We start from the raw sequence: 22,174 nt of genomic DNA, 5'->3' as shown, positions 1-22,174 counted from the left end.
TATTACAAATCCTTTCATATTAGGTACCATTGCGCATATACATACAATGTGTGTACTTGTAATATACAGTATATACATAAATACATAAATATACACCTACTGCAATTTAAAGATCAATGATAGAATTGGTGATTTTACCATTCTCGTACCAACTATCCCACAGGGGCTCGTTCGTCTACGCATTGAGCTCAATGAAGAATGATGCCTGCCCAGGAGATACGAAACGATACTCGTGGAAAAAAATATATGTATAGGCTTTTATGCTATTCATTTTATTAAACTGAATGTGGTAGAAAGGAAAGTGCTATAGTTGACCGAAGCGTAGCGAAGGTCTACGTTTTGACTCAGGCGTTTTGCTTTTGTATACTGTCCGGATGTTCTCCTCTACAGGCCACAATTCTCAACCGATTGTCGTCAAATTTTGTGACCAGATTTTATGATTAAATAAAACTTTTTTGTCAATCCAGTTTTATGGAATTTTTAAAAATGGTGGAGTCGTGATACTTCGCGCCTAAACAAATAGTCGTATCGATATCATAAGAGTTTTTTTCTTTTTGAGACATGTTTACAAAGTAAATAGCAAAAAAACGCAGAAAAAGCTATCGCTGGTTTAGACGGTATTTAGATATTTAGTTTTGTATGTCCGGATGTTCTCCTCTAGTTATCCTTAAAAGATAGACATACACCATCGTGGTTTTTTTGTAGACCAATGAAATTAGATTCTTATACTTATCTTGAACTTCACATACCTACTGAATACTTACTGGTTGAATTGTTTATTAGTCTAAAAATAAGTATGAAAATGTAACTATAAAGTTGGTTTTGGCAAGTCGGTCACAGAAGCTTCAAAACAGCCGATATAGCACAATAGCGTGAACCATCGATCCAGTAAGTTTAGATAATAATTCTCCCCGGCGGGAACACGTCCCGACCAAGCTTTTGTGTCGTTACCGATCAGATTCCGTTTAAAAGATCAATGTTCGACTAACTTTAATTAAATTCATTTCGTAATTGAATAAACTAAGTTTGAGCCCCTTGAACGTTTTGTAACGGAAGCACCGAGCAATAATAACTTTGACAGCTATAACCTCCACGTCGCTTAGTTTGACGCGAGTTCGCGGGAAACAAAACTTTGACATGGCATTTATAGTCCACTGGTAAATCATTTATCACAGATGCATTAACTGCTTGTCTTGTTTCGCGGTTGACAACTGGTATATTATTAGAAAGGGGTGGTGACAGATGTTCAATTATAATATTTTCATCACAGGTTGCTCGAAAAATCTTATTTCATGAAGGTGTACTGACAACAAAGGCGTATATTGTTCCGCGGGAGTTATGAATGATGAAAATAAACTATAACTCCCTAGGAAGTTAAAGCATTTTTTTATGGCACTAATTCATACGAACCAATTAAGTATCCTTGAGTTTTACTTTTAAAATACTGACGTTTATAATTTAATAGTTTTAAGAACCCTTTGTTTGTAGACCCCTTCGTAAAGTACAATATACTCTATAAAGAAATCTCATGGGTAGTGCAACATCGTACTTATCAATATAATATTATTGACTTTTTTTTTGCTATTTCTATGTACATAATTCTATCCCTCAATTTAGTCCGCGGAATTACATTTTACTTTATGTATGGATTCCATTTTTCTGTGAGACTTGGAGTCTGACCCAGAAATTATAATGTGTAATTATAGAACACTAATACATACAAATAAAATGTCAATCATTTATCTGCAGGTAGGTAGTTAGTTACGTACAGGACTGATAAACATTACCTTTACCTCATCATTCAACTACTTAAAACGAAAAATAAAACAAAGAGAGACCGGGGAGCATTATCGATGTGGATCGGAACTTTGTAGGCTTTCAGTACTGGTCCGCTGGGAGTTTAGTAGGTAAATATATTCCAGCGCGCTGCCGTGCCGACTGCCCGGGGCCTGCGTCAGCCAGCGCTATAAAGTGACATTCCATTTCCAACTGCAGCTGCAATACTGTTCATTTTACTATGGAAATTGACAATGACAGCGATACGCGTTTCCATAGTAAAATGAACAGTATTGCAGCTGCAGTTGGAAATGGAATGTCACTCTTACGCGCGTCTTTGTGTTAAATACATTATGAAATACATGTCGTTCATTGTTCATACAAACGTAGTTTATATTTCGACTAGGTATATTATAACACTGTGTAAAATTTAACCAAAAAGAGTGGAACAATTGGTTAAAAAAAATATTCTGTTGCAGGCAACTTGTTCAACATTGTCTACCATAACAATGCAAACAATGTTACTTGTAAAAATATGGTTGTCTGTAAAGTCGATTTACGGAAGATAATTTTGCGTGATAACGTCATAAGAAAACGTGACCGTAACGTTACCATGGAGTGACAACGTGACACTTTTTCGTGCATGCTACCGGTGTTCATCGATTTATAAGACGTTATCACGTCAAAAGAGTAATTTATAACAAAGCAATAATACAAAGAAAAATTAAGCTCACTTGAATGAAAGTCACACAGTAAACCGTGATATACATATAATACGTACGTCTAAAAGTTAAAAAAATGCACACTACTATCAGAATTGTTGAAAGGTTGTCGCCGCAAAGTCCCAGCCCCTGTCAGCGTTCGGCGTGATCTGGGTAGCTCAACTCAAGAAGTAATTGAGACATTTCACCCAAAACCTTCAAATACCTACAATAAAACAGAAAAAAGCTTTTACACATACCAAGAACGAGGGGAAGATTATGATAGACATACTGGTGCCCGTTTTAGGTTTGACGGCTCTCTTTACAGCGAAAGTCCATTTAGCTAGTCGGAAAGCAATTCCAGGCCTATGATGAATGTTACACTTTGGCCTGTCGGACATTCATTTTCAGTTCCACGAAAAGGTTTCGATTATGAAATATTTTACCTGACTATATTTCTTTGTAATATATGATTTTGATACCGGTATAAATGAATAGACCCTAACATGACTATAAAGTAACATAATGGCTTGACGTTTTCTTCTACATTTATGCGTATCTACAAGATTCATGGCATACTATAAGTATTTATAAGTTATAATAGAACACATGCATGATATTTAAATGACTGAACTTAAACTTAATCCCACATGCATCATACAAATTGGTCGAGACGAATTTTTAAGCAAAATCTTGTATACATTTGAAACGGTTCTAACGATTTCGATGAAAATTGCTATATTACGGGGGTTTACGGGGACGAAAAATAGATCTAGCTACTAGCTATGTCTACCTCTGGGAAAACGCGCATTGTTGAGATTTTATATGTTTTCCGAACAAAGCTCGGTCTTTAGATATGGATCCTTAACTTAACCTCCCTAAAAAAAGACAGTAAGATACAAAGTATGAACATATACCATATTTTTTTTTTTTACATATTAATACATATTTTATTGTAGTTCGTGCGTGGCGCCTATTTTGCGTGACATTTAGGTAGGTTACATACTCGTATATATTTCTAATAATTTCACCAATTTAGTTTGTGGCAACTGCAAGGTTGGTATGCATTGACGCTGACGTACTTAATATGCAATTTTATTTTACACATCGGATAACAACTAACTTGGCATCATCTAATATTATTTAGGTACAGTCAGCAGCAATAGTTGCTAAGCGAGCGAAGTGTTCAAAATGATCTTGCCGTGACATTATTGTTAAGAGAATAAGAGCGCGTCAAGGTAATTTTGAACACCTCGACGGCTTAGCAAGTTCTACTGCTGACTGTACGAAGGATGTTTGGCCGAGAGTCGATATGTACCGACCCCGCATGCACTCGGCTCGGGTAACAATTGCCTACACTATCACCGAAGCTCTTAATTCGTGGGGCGCCACCCTCGCCCTAACGTCTGTTTATGTAGCCTGCCGCGAGACTCTAATAAAACAAAGTGCAGGTGAATTTTTGCCCCTGTAGGTAGGTACTTGTGAAAAAATTAAAGAACATTTTTGCCTCTGATAGCTATGATGCTCTGAATTCTAGTCCCCTGGAATCTCGCTGTTGTTGTGCGTATGGTATGCGGACTATTTCTTAATTTTCTACAATAAAGAATAATTCCGGCTTACCTAGGTTAAAATAATAAATATGAAGCGTCAGACCAAGATATCTCTGTAGAATTTTTATACTACAGACACATCCAAGTGTTATTTAAAGGACATACGAGTAATCTCATGGAAGGTTGACGTTTAAAATAACACTTGCACGTACCTACTGCAAAAATCGCTGCAGTGTTATCTTGGTCTGATTCTATCTACAACATCTGTTTGCTTTTTTTTCTGAAATTGTTTTCTTCTTAAGACGTAAACCCAAGAAATGTAATATTGAAATTCAAAGAACGTTAACTGAAAAACTTACAAGATCTAGATAGTTGCCGATTTATAATAGGTATGTAGTTATGGAAATTAATAGTTGGGCTGACTATCAAGGTTAACCTAGTTTGTTTCAAACATAATAGTACTAGTGGTTATTTTATTTGCGTTGACGTACCTAATATACAACCGGGGCGGGGGCGATTTTAATGCAAACATTTACTTGTAATAAATACATTCAGAACTTTTGAAGTTTCGAAGAAATGAGATTAAATTACAAAAAAACAAAATTAAATAAAATTAAAAACTCAAATAATGTCATAAATGCTGTCACTAAATACTGCCACTTACGGCGTAGTAGTTTTCAAGTAACACTACATGGTACAGTCGCCATCAGATATATCTGAGCGGCCAAGGTGTTCACAATATCTGAACACGCACTCTAACGCCCTGACAATAGAGGCGTGTTCAGATCTTTGTGAGCAGCTTGGCCGCTCCGATATATCAGATGGCGACTGTAACCTACCACAAGTCTTTATAGGTACCTAATCACTTCACAGTGGATATTACAATTCTTATTCACAGTAATACGAGTAAAGGCCCCAGTACACGATGGGCCATCGCCGGCCACTCCAAGGGACGCAGCCGTGCGGTAGAATGAGATAGCAATATCACTTGCTCCCTCTAACGCATAAATGCGTCCCTTGCAGTGGCCGGCAATGGCCCATTGTGTACTGGGGCCTTAACAGTGCGTTGTTAAAATATTGGTTTTCTTTTTGTTCAGGCACGATGTGGCGATTAGCGCCACTAGTGACGCGCCTCCTAGTCGTGTCACTGGTGGCGCTCGTGTTCGCGGACGGGGCCGGCGGCACCTCGGTGGCGACGCTGACGCGGGGCCCCGCCCCCCGCCCCACGGCGCCCCTGCCCCGCAAGCAGCGCCCGCGCAAGCGGCGCACCACCACCACCACCACCACCCTCGATCCGGACGAGGACGAAGATGACGTCACCACGCAGCCTACCACCACCACCGTTGATCCTAGGATGTTCGACCACAGTAAGTTGATTAATTAGTCATCATCATCATCATTTCAGCCTATATACGTCCCACTGCTGAGCACAGGCCTCCTCTCATGCGCGAGAGGGCTTGGGCTATAGTCCCCACGCTAGCCCAATGCGGATTGGGGACTTCACATACACCTTTGAATTTCTTCGCAGATGTATGCAGGTTTCCTCACGATGTTTTCCTTCACCGAAAAGCTAGTGGTAAATATCAAATGATATTCCAATCAATGATTAATTAGTACTTAGTCAAAATCATGCCAATACAAAACAACTGCCCAGGGCGCACACTCCATAATAATAATGCTAGTACAGATTCACGGGTAGGTATTTTTACCCGTGAATGGGTTCTAGCTGGTGTAATAACAAAAAAAATGTCTAAAAGGGCCTCTGTGCACTGGCTTCGTCCCCTCACATGCCTCCCAAATGTCCGGGACCCCATGGTACCGAGATATGGTAAGGACAAACAAAAAATAATAATAAATATTCATTTATAATTATTATTTATAGGCGTGTGCAAAATTTATTTAGTATACAAAAGGTTAATGGTATATAAAAAAATCATACAAAAATAACTTAAATATATCTAAACATTTTTAGGGAATCCATAGGGAAAATATTTTAGTGTCAATCTATGTTAGGACGACTTTTCTACGCATCAATGAGTGTGTGTAAGTTGCTTTGCCAATAATGGGCGACATGTAGAATATTTTATTAAAGTATACTTAATTGTTCATTAAACACGTTCAACAACACCAAATCATTGCAAAAGTATGCCTATACTATATATACTTGACATATTTGAATAAAAATCATGGATATTTAAATTTAATATACAACCGCATTTCGAACGTTCCATTATCGTGTTGTTTTTATTGCTAATCGAACTGAGATTGGGGCAATTTCGAGTCTAGCTGAGGAAGGGTTGGATAGTGAATATTCTGTATGAAATATTACTTATTCTGACATTGCGGTTAATAAGAACATTCGTCGGCCTGATGAGTGCTCAAGACACTATTGGATCGTTCATGAATAGGGTATTAACTGATTAACAGTCCGCCGGACGGTATCGGCCTGTCAGTTATTCGGAACTGTCCAAATTTTGTTCTAACTGACAGGCCGGTACCGTCCGGCGGACTGTTTATCAGTGGGCACCTTTTATACTATATTTAAAATAAATTCACACTATGTATGAAATAAGGCACCATTATTAGAAAAACATATACTTATACCAGTTTTGACAGTTCAAAAAAATAAACTGTATTGCATGAGGTAGGTAAATAGGTTAATGGTTGAACGAAAACTTACCTTACAAAAGTAGCTTAACAATAGTTCTAATCCAGACTCGACATGTACTAATCCCATTGGTAAATCAAACAGATATTTGGTAAAAAATTTAAGAGACTTGTACATTTAGCAATCTGAAAGAAGTACATCGGTTCAGTACTTATCCTTATTTGTTATATTTAATGTTACCTGCAAACCACAGGGAGGTTTTGCCCCATAAATCGTGGTATAATTAGGCGCTCGTTAACTCGTACGTGTCTGCCTCATTAACTGATTAATCCCCCAGCGGTCCCGCTCTGAGCAGAAAAATCTAATTATTTCCAACGATATCGGAAGATAATATAACTTATACTTACACACACTTAACTTATAGATAACTTGAACCCATCCTTTATGATCTTTTCATGGAAAATCAGTAAGAATATATTTTATACAGCTTTTTTTTAAATACCGCAAACATCCTTCCATTTTTTTCAATTAAGAGTAAATAAAAAAAGTTTGATTATATTATTTAAATCTCTGGTGGAAGGAACTTTTCTACGTAGATGTATATACTATAATAATTACCTATAATAACATAATAATAATCTGGCCTAAGATACACACGTTCTATTTACTGCTGGGCATAGGTACACTAGGGTGGTTCAAAACCTGTGGTTTTCCTTGGCTGAAAAATTGGGCGTATCGTAACATATCTATGTATATCTATATTATTAACATATACACATTTTAGCTAACTGAGTAGAGAATAAAAACAATAGCGCATTTAAAGGAAAAAGTTGAAAGGTTCTGCTGACTTTAATCATTTCTTTAGATTTCTTTCTATGTGACTTCGACGGCGCTGGCACTTAACCGGGGGAATTTATATCATTTACAAACTTAAAGCTTCCCTGCTCTTCATTGGAAAGTTTAATTCAGTTTTACTGGAACGGTTTAGGTAATTAAAGACTATTTTTTTGTCCCTTTTTGTCTGGTCGTTTGGTACCCTGAAACAGCCCGGACCGATCAAGATAATTTTGTAAATTGTTCCGAGTGTATTTTACTACTTTTATTTTAAAAAAAATCTTTTTTTACACTTGCAAAGAAACTTAGATAAGATTACTTTTACTTTGTAATTCTGTTCTCGTGTAAGTGACTTGTATGTATTTTATGAGGATAAATATCTTTAAACCTAAACCTAACTTAGCCAACGTTTCCATATAATAATTTTAGTTGTTTTAGTTTTTCATTTGTAAACAATATTTGTAATATAAAACAATTGATTTTTCAAATCTTACCAGTACATGAATATAATTACATACGTGGCTTAATGTTCTATAACCAGAATTCCAGAGCTTTGTACAGAGCTCTGGAATCCGTATAATAATAAGGATGTTGCTGCCGAGAAAGTAAAACACTAGAGGTCTATCGTCACTGGTTCTTGCGCCTCCCTTCGGCTTGGGGAGAGAGCGTCATTTCACGCCTCTTGAGCGCGTATCGAACCAATATTAGGTTTATTAGATAGATGGGCCGGGCGTGAAAAGCGATTTTTCATTTTTTTCCGACTTATCTTCCGAGGCTTGTTTTAAACGTGGAGGTTATTAAAATAACATCGAAGCGTAAATACAATTGTGATAACCATATCATAGTGTCGTCATACAAGAAATTAACACTTTTGACATGACTTTCAAAGTTTTTATTTCATACCTTTGCGCATACTTTTTTTAACCTGACAAAATTGGTGTGCCAGAGTATATGTAGTTTTGTGCCATTTATTATGGCAGTAAATGAAGCCTTAAACAATATTTTTCTCCATGTCTTGGAATGCGCTGAAAAGATATAAGAATTAAATCAAATTTGCCCGCTTGCGTTAGACACGCGAATGAACTGGATATAGTATACATTTTTAGCGCTAATAAATAAACTTGCAGACTACCTTAATTTTGAATTTTTTTCCCGACAGGTTTACCTTTAAACTAACTCCATTTATACATTTTATTATATTTTTTCTCAACAAAATTAATTAAAAAGTTATATTTTTAAAACATGATACTCACGAATGCGTACTAAGAATCTATTAAATATGTATTGTCTAACTTACTACAACAACAACATTATACTCGTAAACTAATCCGAAAACACGCAAATCTTAAGCTGTCAACATAGCTACTCATTAGTTCATTACCTTTCAAAAGGTCGGCAAAGTGCAAGTAAGTAACTAAATACCTCTTTGTAAGCGCCCACGTTCGTTCACTGCGATGTACGATAATAACATTGTTACGAATATGATATGCTGAGTTACATACATAGCATTTGTAGAAAGCTAGACAGCTGCTGAAATCGGCTATCTGGTTACCTATAAAATCACATTTGGGCCAAAAATGTTCAGTAAAGCTGGCGTCTTTCCTGTGGACAATACGACGATAACGATTGGAGTACATTTCGCTGAGGCCGCAATCAATACAGCTTTGACGAAGTAAAAGGTTGGAACCTGCCTATAAGAATCCGACCAAAAGAATTAGTCTTAGTCCATTTATTTTATGATGTAAGTATACAGGAAAGTCCCTTAACTCTTCCAAAAATATGTTTAACCCATTTAACAAGGTTATGATTGCGGCACAAATCAAAACAAATATCGCAAACACGAAGTCGAAGTTTTAAACATTATTTTAACAGGACCTTGGCATTGTGCCACTCGAACGTGGTAAGTAGGACAAATGTTGTTTTCAAGTACCAGTCAGATAATTCACATTTGGCAAACCCATCTACTATTAGAATAATAGTTTTGTTCATTTTCAAGTAGTTTATAGATATCTCCATTATCTTTATAATCTTAATCACACGCGGTATAATTGTGGTACATGATTAAAATAATTAATAATATAGACAATCCCGTGGCCGTGGCTGATTTAAGAGTCTCTGCAGCCTAGTTGATAGTACGTCCTTCCTATTTTGTATTTTACTTACTGGCGCGAAGTGTAAATATCAAGTTTAAGCTTCCAATGTAGCCCAACGATGGCAGGACCTACAAAGCACAAGAAAACGTAAGTCAACTGTAGAGGCCAGACTTGCTAGAAGTGTCAATGTATAGTTTATGTTTCCGATTCAGGCCACAAGATGGCAAACAATCCAACGCGCACGGTCCCTATACTAGTCAAATAATACTTTTTTACTTTGCTGTGTAGCACCGCCTTTACATAGATAGCTCTGTAGGGCTAAGATGGTCGGCTCTTTATCATTTGTCACCATGCCTGTCACGTTCTAACAAATGGGTAAGTGCGAAAGTGACGCATGGCATGACGAGTGATAAAAATGCGACCATGATACCGCTTCTGAGCTAGATTCGGAGAAAGCTGTGGTTTTAAAATGTTTATAGAGAAAATATAGAGTCTGCAAATGTTTGTGACCCTTATCGCTGAAAAACAATTTGAAATGTAAACTCAGTTGGACGCTCAATGGCAGCGCGGCCGCGGCCGGGTCGCAACTGGATTATTATTTCGTAAGTTAGCGGCCTTTGTCTCCGCTGCAGGACTAGAACTCGGGCTCGTTCCATGCAAACTTGCAAAGTCACTCGCTCCATCCGATACTTGATTAAACATCTACGGGTCTAGGAATTTAAACTACTAATGCTAAATTACTTTTAATACTCTTGTCACAAAGTCTTCTCCGAGACCACGGGGACAACGCCGTCCTCGAAACGTCGGAGGTAAATCTTAAAACTTAAATACGCGATTAAGTCCCGTTGTGCAGTTTGATAATGTTTAATAATCGTGAAAGTTTAAATCAGTTTAATAATCTATACTCTTGTATAAGTAATTATGAGTATACACGAATATTTATATATTTATAAAAAAAATTATGACTAGAAATTTATATTAATAAAGTTATGACTGCTAATTGGTATTAATTTAATATAACAATGCTCCTATGGTTGCTAATCGGTATTAATTTAATATGACAATGTTCCTACGGTTGTCCTATCGAATAATGTCTTATCCGTTTACATTTAATTTGTTCAACTTTTGTAGCTACATACCATATGTTTAATGATAGACTGATAGTAATGGAAACATAATTATCTACTACCTCTTTTAAGTAACACACGAGAACGTTTTGAGTGGACTATCGTACCCTAATTAGATAAAGATGTTAGTGCAGTAGTTTGTAGGATCAAAGGCAGGCAAAGGCAAACAGCCACAACCGCGCTGAGCATCTATTTGGCCTGTGATGCACACTGACGCATTAGATATGAGCGTCTCCGAGTGACAGACAGATTGCTAGCTGTATCTCATTAACTTCACATAAACGTTTGAGAACAAAACATACAATGGAATGACTTATAATAGTTGTAATTTACCTACAAACAGGCGTTATGCTTTGCGCTGCAGAATTTACCTAGGTACTCTGGCTTGTAATATTTTATGAAAATATATTATACACATAGATTAGATTTATTTATTTATAATATGTACGTATAATCTGACCCACAAAGACCTATTTTGAAAATAATTTTCTTTTAAGAGCTCGAAAGAGCTAAATTCGATCATTCATATTTAAACACCTATCAACAAAACATTCTTTAGCAATATTAATATATCACACCGTACAGATACATATCTAGTTTTATGATACAACACAAATAGTGTCGAGAACATTTAATACAACAAGCCCGCTAAATGAAAATTCAAAAAGGATATAAATTACAAGGAACAGAGAGAGGTCAGTTTAGTTCGGTAAATAACGTAGGTACTCTAAAATTCTGATTTACGAGAGAGGGATGAAAGATTTAGTGCTAGCCCAGAGCAATGCTGCCCCTCTCGCACTCCAATAAAAATTGAACTAATTGCCTGGAATCTATTTAAACTTTCCAACAAAAATATCAATTGCTGAATCGAATGGGTTTACCCCGAACAAATCGATGTTTAATATGTAAATGAATACGGGCGTAATATTTGCCAAAAACATCTCTTGTAATTGCGCAATCATACATTAGCATATTGAAAAATACGTTCGTTGGCAAACGCTTAATGTTTTTTTATTTTGATTTTGTTTTATAACCGCTGGTGGCCTAACGGTAAGAGCGTGCGACTTTCAATCCGGAGGCCGCGAGTTCAGAGCCCGGATCGTACCAACGAGATTTTCGGAACTTATGTACGAAATATATATCGTTTGATATTTACCAGTTGCTTTTCGATGAAGGAAAACATCGTGAGGAAACCGGACTCTTCTACCTAGCGTTATCCCGGCTTTTGCCAGGGTCCACTTTCCTACTTGCTTTCCTCCACTTTGCGCGATCCTGGGCGTCGTCTTGTGTGGAAACCGGACTAATCCCAATAAGGCCTAGTTTCCCCTCTGTTGGAAGGTCAGTTATCAGTTGTTTTCGTAAAAACTAGTGCCTATATCAATTCTTGCCAGCGGCAGGGTCGAGGGGGTGGAGGCAGTATTACAAATGCAAGATATTTACTAACTGTTTTAACAATTAAAATTTGATTAATGTGTAAGTTTCTTTTTTTTCACTCGCAAGTGTGTCGGAAACGTCGTTTGAAACGCGTGTGCATTTCACATACATCGACTATCTTATTGCGCGCTCTCTATGACCAACTTAGCACACGTGTATAACAATGTGCTGTTACTGGATAATCACATTTTACATTGTAGGTGCTGTTAAATGTCAAACATGTACTCGAATAATCTCAAGTTAATTGCACTACACAAATACTAATTAGAGTTGTGTTTAGTTTGTATGAACAGCGCGACCCGCAAACATGAGCCGGAAACAACCGCTTCAAAACGATTCAACAAAGAGCTCAAATTAAATTTACGTGGCGCAAAGAAAAAACTAGTTACAAGAGGAAATTGGCGGAGACAGTGACAAATTGGTCCCGCAAGAGGAGAATATTTTTCGCTCATTCTAACCGACGCGTGCACCTATCCTTTATTCCGCTCTGGCCGTGCGTGCATACGGGGCCGTAAAACACAATGTACTCGAATAATTACTGTCGCTGAACATTATAATAAATGTTCTGTTTTTGGCTATTTTCATATTCTGCGCCGATTTAAGAGGGGCCAGCTGACATTTATACTAAATTTTGCAATGCGACGGCTATTTTTAGTTTGTTTATTATTTACGTTTTCACACATAAAAGCCGATTTAGATGAAATCTGGTATGGAGATAAATAGTTTAAGACCTAAAAAGTAATACAATGCGTTTTACCGAATATAAATTATTTATTTTATTTTAACTGATTTGTAGAAAGAAAAAGTTTTATAATTTTATTCTTACATGTTCTGATAGTAGATGCCTATCGGTATAGGTTTACAAACTAATAGGTAAGCACATTAGCTGCCATTTTAACGGAATTATATCGTAAGCAACAAGGCCGGACATATCCCTGGAATATTCTTCTGGCATTAGACTGTAATTGAGTTTACAGCTTTGTGTCTTCTGCCATCTTTTATCTATGCAAAACTCGTTTTAAATTCTAATGCACTACTAACTACTTACTCGATTAAAGACGCCGTAGAGGTTCTTTTCTGACGTCAGTCAATAGCACTTACCAAAGTTAGTATAAATAAGTAGGTAGCCATCTACCTTGTTGTGTGTCAATGAAAATCTGAAGAATAAAGTAATGTATCAAATAATCAGGCAACTAAAACAACATTCAAAAGTATATGAATAATAAATTTGAAGTCCTTATTTAATCTAGCAATAGTCAGTTGAGCGCAAAAATCTAACTTTCTGAACGGTTCAGCAAAGTTGCGTCGTTGTTTTTGGAGAAGCCACGACTCTATTTACGAGGGACTGACGGAAAACTTTTATTTTGTGTAAGCATGACAAGTCTTTACCATATACTTTTTTACTGATTTCATCATTTCAGCCTATATACGTCCCACTGCTGAGCACATGCCTCCTCTCATGCGCGAGAGGGCTTGGGCTATAGTCCCCACGCTAGCCCAATGCGGATTGGGGACTTCACATACACCTTTTTGAATTTCTTCGCAGATGTATGCAGGTTTCCTCACGATGTTTTCCTTCACCGAAAAGCTAGTGGTAAATATCAAATGATATTTCGTACATAAGTTCCGAAAAACTCATTGGTACGAGCCAGGATTTGAACCCGCGACCTCCGGATTGAAAGTCAGACGTCATATCCACTCGGCCACCACTTCTTCTTTCACTGATTTTTCCTGATTTACGTCTTACTATTTATGGTCGTTTCTCAAAAAGTTGGCACCGCCACCTGTAAATAGGTTTATGTTAGAACTTTTTTTTCGTTATGTACTATTTTTATGTATATATAAAAAATTAATACATATTTAGAGAGACTTTTTACACAGAGGCACAATACTTTGAAAAAAATTTAATAAATATTGATTACAAAAAAAAATATTGTAACTACGTTTATCCGTTAACCTGCCGTGTCCCAACGCGAGGTACTGATGTTCCGAGCTATGAAAACCACACAAAATATTAACTTAATTTAACGGCATTACCGTATTTTATTAACATATATCCTTAAGTTTTAAAGTATTACTATCGCATAACAATATTATACTTATATTTTAAGTTATTCGGCTTCAAAGTTTGTCCAAGGCAATTCTTAACAGTCACCTGGCGCGTCACATTCACGACGATTGTATAACCCCCACCGCACCTTTCCCGTCTCACTCCGCACGAGCTGAAGCCGTCACTCATCAGCTATCACCTGGTAGGACGAAGACGTGGTTATTGTGCTTCGCAAATAAAACACAAACGACAAAGTATCGGAAATTGGAGTTTGTAATGGGTAAGTACTCTTTATCCTGGAGTCGATATCTTGCTAATTATGTAACCTATCGCATTACTATCAAGATATGTAACGTAAACAATAGTTTAGTTTTATATGCCTAAGTATGGAGTTCATCAAGCTAATACATTTTGTGTATTCGCGATATAACTGCCATTTTCCCCATCACCTGCATATCGTCCACCTGGCTAAAACTGCCAGGTGGATGAGATTTTGCGGCAGGTTAATGTCACTGATACCACAACTAATACTCGTAACTATATAATTATATAGCGGTTATATCGCTTTTGTGTGTTAATTTAGGAATAAAAACTATCCTGTCTGTTAAAACTGCATATTATTGAAATTTTTGTACTTTTGTCTTAAGTCTCGTTAACCTGTCCAAAAAAGTCAGGTGAATGATGCAATGGCAGGTGAACGAAGCGTCCTTCACCTGCCATATGACAGGTGATCGATAATTATTTAAAATCCACGTTACATATACTCAAACTAGATTTGTGACGTCCCACGGGAAAAGGTACCTTATGAGGGTTTTTAGTTTTAGACATATATTAAAATGTTTTGTAAAAAGTATAAGTATATGCAGATTAGTCCCGTTCTTGTCAAAACCCAGTTCTGATGATGGGATCTATGAAGAATCGAGGGAACTCCTCAAATCTTAAAGGCATACATATAGTGATTTTTGTGTTTTTATTTACAAATCAAGCATATACATTCACAAAAGTGACATTGGATGAAGTGGAACTGCTGATGAAGATCAGAACGGAACTCTTCAACGATGCATAGTTCACGTTTGGCGATTTGTCCTCTTCGTTATGTTTGTTAAGCAAGATAAGTTTATAAGCTGCATTTTTGTCAATCTCGAGTTCTGATGATGGGATCCATGAGGAATCGAGGGAACTCCTCAAACCTTAAAGGCATGCGTATAGTGACTTTTGGATTTACATCAGAAAATCAAGCATTTTCATTAAAAACTGTCGCATTTGATGAAGTGGAACTGCTGATGATGATTAGAACAGAACTCTTCAACGATGCATAGTACACGTTTGGCGATTTAGATTTTGACTTGGATTGGGACTGGGGCTGGGACCCGGACCCAGACTCGGGCCCGGACCCGGACTGTGACTCGAACCCGGACCTAGACTCAAACCCGGAGTCGGACCTGGACCTGGATCCCGGCTCTTATCTGAACCTGAACCCGGACCTAACCTGACCTGACCTTGCACCAAACCTGAGTTCCACTAGGTACTGCGAGGGTTCAATATCAGCTCTATCTTGGGTACTGCGCTCCCAAGTGCTCATCAAGACGTGTCGAATGACCAAAACAGCATGTGTCTATGTTGCATCAAACCTGAGTTCCAGTAGGGAGGATATACGTTCACAGAGAGAGGCCATGGTTGAGCGAATGAACTTGACCCTTAGTCTCGTTTCCCAGTGGGGTGATGACAATCTGGTCACGTTCAATGCCTCCAAAACGCAGGCGTGTCTATTTTCCGCTAAACGGAGTCCATTCGACCTGACTCCTTCTTTCCGGGGTGCATCTGTACCTATTACCGACAGCCTGGAACTCCTCGGCATGGAGCTGAGTTCAGTCCTCGGCTTCGGCAGCTTCATTGAGTCTAAAGCACAAACTGCGGCCAGAAAGCTGGGCGTCCTAAATAAGGTGAGGCGATACTTCACACCTGGACAGCTTCTAACACTTTACAAAGCTCAAGTCCGGTCGTGTATGGAGTATTGCAGCCACCTGTGGGATGGCTCAGCTAAATACCAACTCGCCGCTTTGGACTCAGTGGAGCGCAGAGCCAGGAGGATGATTGGCGACAAGAAGCTAACGGCTAAGCTTCAGACTTTGGCCCATCGGCGGAAAGTCGCCAGCCTGTCGGTATTCTACAGGTTGCACTTCGGGGAGTGTGCCCAAGAGCTACACGAGCTCATTCCACCGTCCCCATTCTACCATCGGACTTTTAGACGCACGGCCGGTTTCCATCCTTACTTGGTAGATATTCCGCCAATTCGCACTAAGCGCTTTGCTTCTACTTTCCTTATGCGCACTGCCAAGGAATGGAATTCCTTGCCAGCGTCTATATTTCCGTGCTCTTATAACCCGGCAACCTTCAAATCAAGAGTGAACAGGCACCTTCTGGGCGAGCTCGCTCCATCGTAGGCCACGTCTACGCCTCGGCTAGTCTGTGGCCATGAGTAAACCCATGCATAATAAAAAAAAAAAAAAAGGTACTGCGAGGGTTCAGCATCAGTTCTATCTTGGGTACTGCTTTCCCAAGTGCTCATCAAGACGTGTCGAATGACCAAAACAGCGTGTGTCTATGTTGCACCAAACCTGAGTTCCACTAGGTACTGCGAGGGTTCAGCATCAGCTCTATCTTAGTAACCACTTTACCAAGTGTTCATCAAGACGTGTTGGATGACCAAAACAGCGTGTGTCTATGTTGCACCAAACCTGAGTTCCACTAGGTACTGCGAGGGTTCAGCATCAGCTGTATCTTGGGTACTGCCCTCCCAAGTCCTCATCAAGACGTGTCGAATGACCAGAACAGCGTGTGTCTATGTTGCACCAAAACTGAGTTCCACTAGGTACTGCGAGGGTTCAGCATCAGCTCTATCTGGGGTACTGCTCTCTCAAGTGCTCATCAAGACGTGTTGGATGACCAAAACAGTGTGTGTCTATGTTGCACCAAACCTGAGTTCCACTAGGTGCTGCGAGGGTTCAGCATCAGCTCTATCTTGGGTACTGCTCTTCCAAGTGCTCATCAAGACGTGTTGGATGACCAAAACAGCGTGTGTCTATGTTGCACCAAACCTGAGTTCCACTAGGTGCTGCGAGGGTTCAGCATCAGCTCGATCTTGGGTACTGCCCTCCCAAGTCCTCATCAAAACGTGTCGAATGACCAAAACAGCGTGTGTCTATGTTGCACCAAACCTGAGTTCCACTAGGTGCTGCGAGGGTTCAGCATCAGCTGTATCTTGGGTACTGCCCTCCCAAGTCCTCATCAAGACGTGTCGAATGACCAAAACAGCGTGTGTCTATGTTGCACCAAACCTGAGTTCCACTAGGTACTGCGAGGGTTCAGCATCAGCTCTATCTTGGGCACTGCCCTCCCAAGTCCTCATGAAGACGTGTCGAATGACCAAAACAGCGTGTGTCTATGTTGCATCAAACCTGAGTTCCACTAGGTACTGCGATGGTCCAGCATCAGCTCTATCTTGAGTTCTGCTCTCCCAAGTGCTCACCAAGACAAGTTGGATGACCAAAACTGCATGTGCCTATGTTGCACCAAACCTGAGTTCCACTAGGTACTGCCAGGGTGAATAGACAGTAAGATTGAATGTTTACTTATTCACAGAAACTTGTTGTTAAATTGGGAATCGAATCGAAGGTGAGGTGGGTCAGAATCCAAAATTTTAATCATCGTGGTGGACAATAAGGTCCCTTTTTACAGAAGATGACACATTTTTCGATTATTTTTAGAAGGCATTGAAAATGATGTGGTGGACAGGTGGATGACACTCATTACAGGTGAACGATGACAAGAAACCAGGTTAACGGCAACGGACACAGGTTAATGACGCCTCTCGATAACCTGTCAATATTTTCATTGGAATTTGTACTTATTTCTCGATAACCTGCTTCTACTATCGATAACCTGGAGACAAAATATCTTTCACCTGTCCTTGATATCATTAACCTGAATTTCAAACGCCTATATTTCCTAAACTAATTGAAGGAATTGCTTCCCTTCCACATTTTCTAATAGTTAAAGTTGCCTTTTAACGATCCCAATAAAAAAAAATGCGAAAATGCAAAATTTTTGAAAAACGTTAACGTTAACCTGGCGGTGCCAACTTTTTGAGAAACGACCTTATATTTATTATTGTATCTCAATTTTAACATATTATAATAAAACCATGGGAGAAACAAAAAAAATATCAATATAATATGGTATTTAACCTTTTAACCTTATATAAAAAGTATATTGACTAAGGCATTATAAATAAAATAAAATAGTATCAAGGAAAATACAAGCATTTAAGAAATATCAAAAATGTTATTGCCAAGACCGTAATTGTGTAGTGATTTCCCTTCGTCTATTTAGTTAAATTCTCCATCATTCATCCTCACTCGATATCGGTCCTTATTCGAACGATGTTTCTCCGTGGAAGTAGCCTTTGCGTTGTATTGCATATTTAAATTACTCAAGTGAACGTTGCAGCAAAACTACTAGTAAGTACCTTAAAATGTGAGCGTTCCAACTTAAAACGAAGTTCAGGCAAGCGAAACTAAGTTAATGGAGTAGAATATAACTTACGGCGACCACGACATGGGGAACTTAATATAGGCATTAATTACTAGCGATAACCTCGCAGGTACTCGCCTGGGCAGGGTCGTGCATGCAGTTAGTTACACGAGACGCAATTATCAAGAAACCTCACCCCCACCACCAATACGAGCTACTAATCTTATCATCCATTGCTATTATTTAATACAGTTTACATACACAATTATTGTTTCGTAGTGTTTTGATCCGGAAGGATGTTTAGGTAAAGACACCATTAACCAGCGTTTTAAAGCCAAGTTCAAGATCGTCTTAATAAAAACATTTGTTTGCAAACAAGATATAAGTATACAGAAATTAATAACTAGCTTAAATCTAAAATAGGCCTTTGAGGCATTGTGCTGGCGGCATTTCCTCGCTGTATCGCAATGCTTATACGTTGTGCGAGGTAGCCGCCAGATCGTCTAATTTATCCACAAATTGACGATATGAGATACGTATCCAGGCGGCGTAGCACGGTCGCGTTTTTATCGCTTGTCACCATGCCTGTCACGTTCTAACAAGTATGTTAGTGCGAAAGGAACGCGCATAGTGATAGTCGATAAAAATGGAACCGTGCTGCGCCCACAGCAGTATCAAGCCTACTGATAATTTGGATAATATCTTGCTGCTGGTATATAATTTACTGACTTTTCAATACCTTACCCCATTGTCGGCAATTGCATAATTACATATGGGATCTTTCAGAAAAAATTAAATACTTGTCTGTGCACATATGCAACATACAAAATGACCTATCAAAATATTAATTATCAGGTAGGTAGATAACATTTTAACATCCGATATCCCAGTAACAGTCATTAAAGACGTTAAGACCCGTGCTTGGTCTAGGAACTCACAACTTAGGTACCGTACCTACTCTTAAAGTATTTAATGTATTTATCTAACTCTACAGAATAATTATTGAGAAGTGTAATAGCTTACGGTACTGTGAATAGATTAAAAGCATCGGGCCCTCTTAAACGACAAGTGTTCGAATCTAGTGCCTCGCAAACAACTGCTAACCCGTTGTTGGTGCGCAACGGATTTCATTCCGATTCATTACCCGGGCGGCGGCGGCGAACGTGCGCGCTGACATACTGTGCCGGGGTGCCAGAATCGTATCACTAGTTCTAGTTACATTAACAATTACACTTCAGTTTAATTCACGTCGTCAACTGAAATAATGCGGGCGGGAACCGTAAACAAAACATTCACAATCCTAAGAAGGGTAGTTACGATCCCCCTTCGTAAGTTTCTTGATTCGGTTCTCAAGTAATGTGACTGTTTGACGATAAATTACAGAGAACTTCGTGGATTTTAGGTAGTGAAGTAACTACGTTAAAAACAGGGTGCAATTTTAATATCTATTATTAACAATTTAAACTCGTATTCAACTAAGTGGATAAATAGGTACTTACATTGATTTATTTGACCACAACACATCCCAATTATAATAGCAGTTAATTGTTGCGGAACTCTATGTCCAACCTCAATTAACAGTGGTTTATTTAAGTTTATATGAAATAATATATATTCAATTTAACGTATTATTTCATACTTACTTACTTTGTGTCTCGGATACTTCTGTAATTACTAATTACTTCATAGGCACTAACCACGGCATTCGATTTTATGTGAGGTCAATGATTATTTCTGTCATGAATTTCTGTCACTGAAAATACGTAATTTTTTTTCTTTAGATAGAGAGCTATAACATAACAGTAGGTAAATTAAGTAGTAGAATTGCAGCCGCCTCCATGGCCACATCGGCGCATTCGGCAAGGCGGGGTAATGAACCTCTAGCTAGATGTCTGTCAGAGTCGCAGCGCTCGGCGCCACGTCATTAATTTCTACCTAATGTCTGAAACGGGCGAGACGACGTTACCGACCGCATTTTGTGTTCACAGATACGCTAATAAAATTTCTAGATGATTTCTAGTTTTCACAAGATTTGTGTGTGACTTGTTTTCTCAGCAGCTTTTCCTATGAATACAATTGAAACATCCCGTACCCGAGGGCTCTTAGTGCCATAGTAAGCGCGTCAGAAATTAACCGAAGTATACTTATGCAGTGACGAGATCGCACCTGCAACAGCCATCGCCCGCCGCGGGAGTCCCAGCGAGAGCACACTTCATCAATCATTGACACCCAAACCAGACTAGGCGCACGGAAATGGCGATAGACTTACATAATTCTATACGTATTTAGGTAGTATTATGATCTGGCTTGGTTTATGGTTTTTATTTCATACGGACAATGACTTCATTTGAATATTACTCCTTATTAATTACTATATAATATATAGGTAATTACCTATATATTATATAGCAAACAATAGTGACTTTGGTGTTTGTTATTTTTATTTACTGGCTCTACTGTGATAGTTTACAGCTATGTTTCTCATAAAATATTATGACCGAAAAGAATCCAAAATATAACTCAAAAGCAAAGCAAAAAATGTGATATAGTTTTAGTAGTAAACCTCTGTAGTAAATATTATGCATTATTTAGAATGTTAAAATAAATTAATGTTACGAATGAACCTTCAATATATCGTGCTTATCCCGTCATAATGGAACCCCACTGTGTCGGTCGGTTTTTTATTCATAGCAGAGCAGAGAAACATGTTTGCTCATCATGTTTGCTGCAGGATACATGGAAAATGTTCATAAAGGAAACCGGAAACTACAGTCCAATTGAAAAGCGAAGTTAAATAAAACACAGACCTTTACAGACCATATACAAGTAAATATTTAAATAAAACAAGTTCGTTTTGAAACTTGTTAGGAAATTAAAACGTTGCATGCGTAGTTTGTATTTACCTCTTCGCGAATAAATAAAAGAGTATTTCAATCAAACAGTGATCAAGTTTTTACTCGGAAAACTGAAAACGTACGGACCAATTTGTGACAGCTCGGAGCCAGTGTACTGACGCTATGTTGGTTCGCGTTTTTGGCGTTTTCCACGAAACGAAGTAGACTCGCTTGGATGGAAAATCGTTTAACAATTTTCATCAAAAATTGCTTTGGTATGCTGCAGAAATTGAAGTTGGCTTATACGTAATATCGGTGTTGTCTGTCACAGCGGATATGGATTATTCAAGACCTAGAACATGTCATTGCTGACGATAGTTACATATCATTGAAGTTAACTTGTGTTATTTAATAAAATTATGTGTAGGTACATCGGTTTCTCACTCTGCGACCCTGACTACCGGCTTAGGCGGCATTTTTTGCTATGTTTTTTTATTGTTCTTATACTTACATTGTAAAATCTAACCTTAAGACCCAAGAAGAATAAAAAAAATGTTACTGCGTCACGCTTGTACCTATTTGGTCATGCCTTAGTGAAGACAGGCCGCATACCTACTGGCTAATACTTTTTGCA

General features: G+C 38.3%; 1 protein-coding gene across 1 annotated transcript in view; it reads left to right on the top strand.

Annotated features, from left to right (window-relative positions):
- Nucleotides 1-22,174, top strand: part of LOC134679315 (epithelial discoidin domain-containing receptor 1-like) — a 201,159-nt gene that overhangs the window by 89,822 nt on the left and 89,163 nt on the right. Inside the window, exon 3 of the mRNA XM_063538218.1 lies at nt 5,125-5,394. Within this exon, the coding sequence (XP_063394288.1) occupies nt 5,130-5,394 (265 nt within the window). The 5' untranslated portion in view covers nt 5,125-5,129. The remainder of the gene's footprint in view (nt 1-5,124; nt 5,395-22,174) is intronic.

This window comes from Cydia fagiglandana, chromosome Z (genome assembly GCF_963556715.1).
Source record: "Cydia fagiglandana chromosome Z, ilCydFagi1.1, whole genome shotgun sequence".
NCBI lineage: Eukaryota > Metazoa > Arthropoda > Insecta > Lepidoptera > Tortricidae > Cydia > Cydia fagiglandana.
Note: the sequence above shows the minus strand (reverse complement) of the source record. Positions and strands in the feature narration are given on the sequence as shown.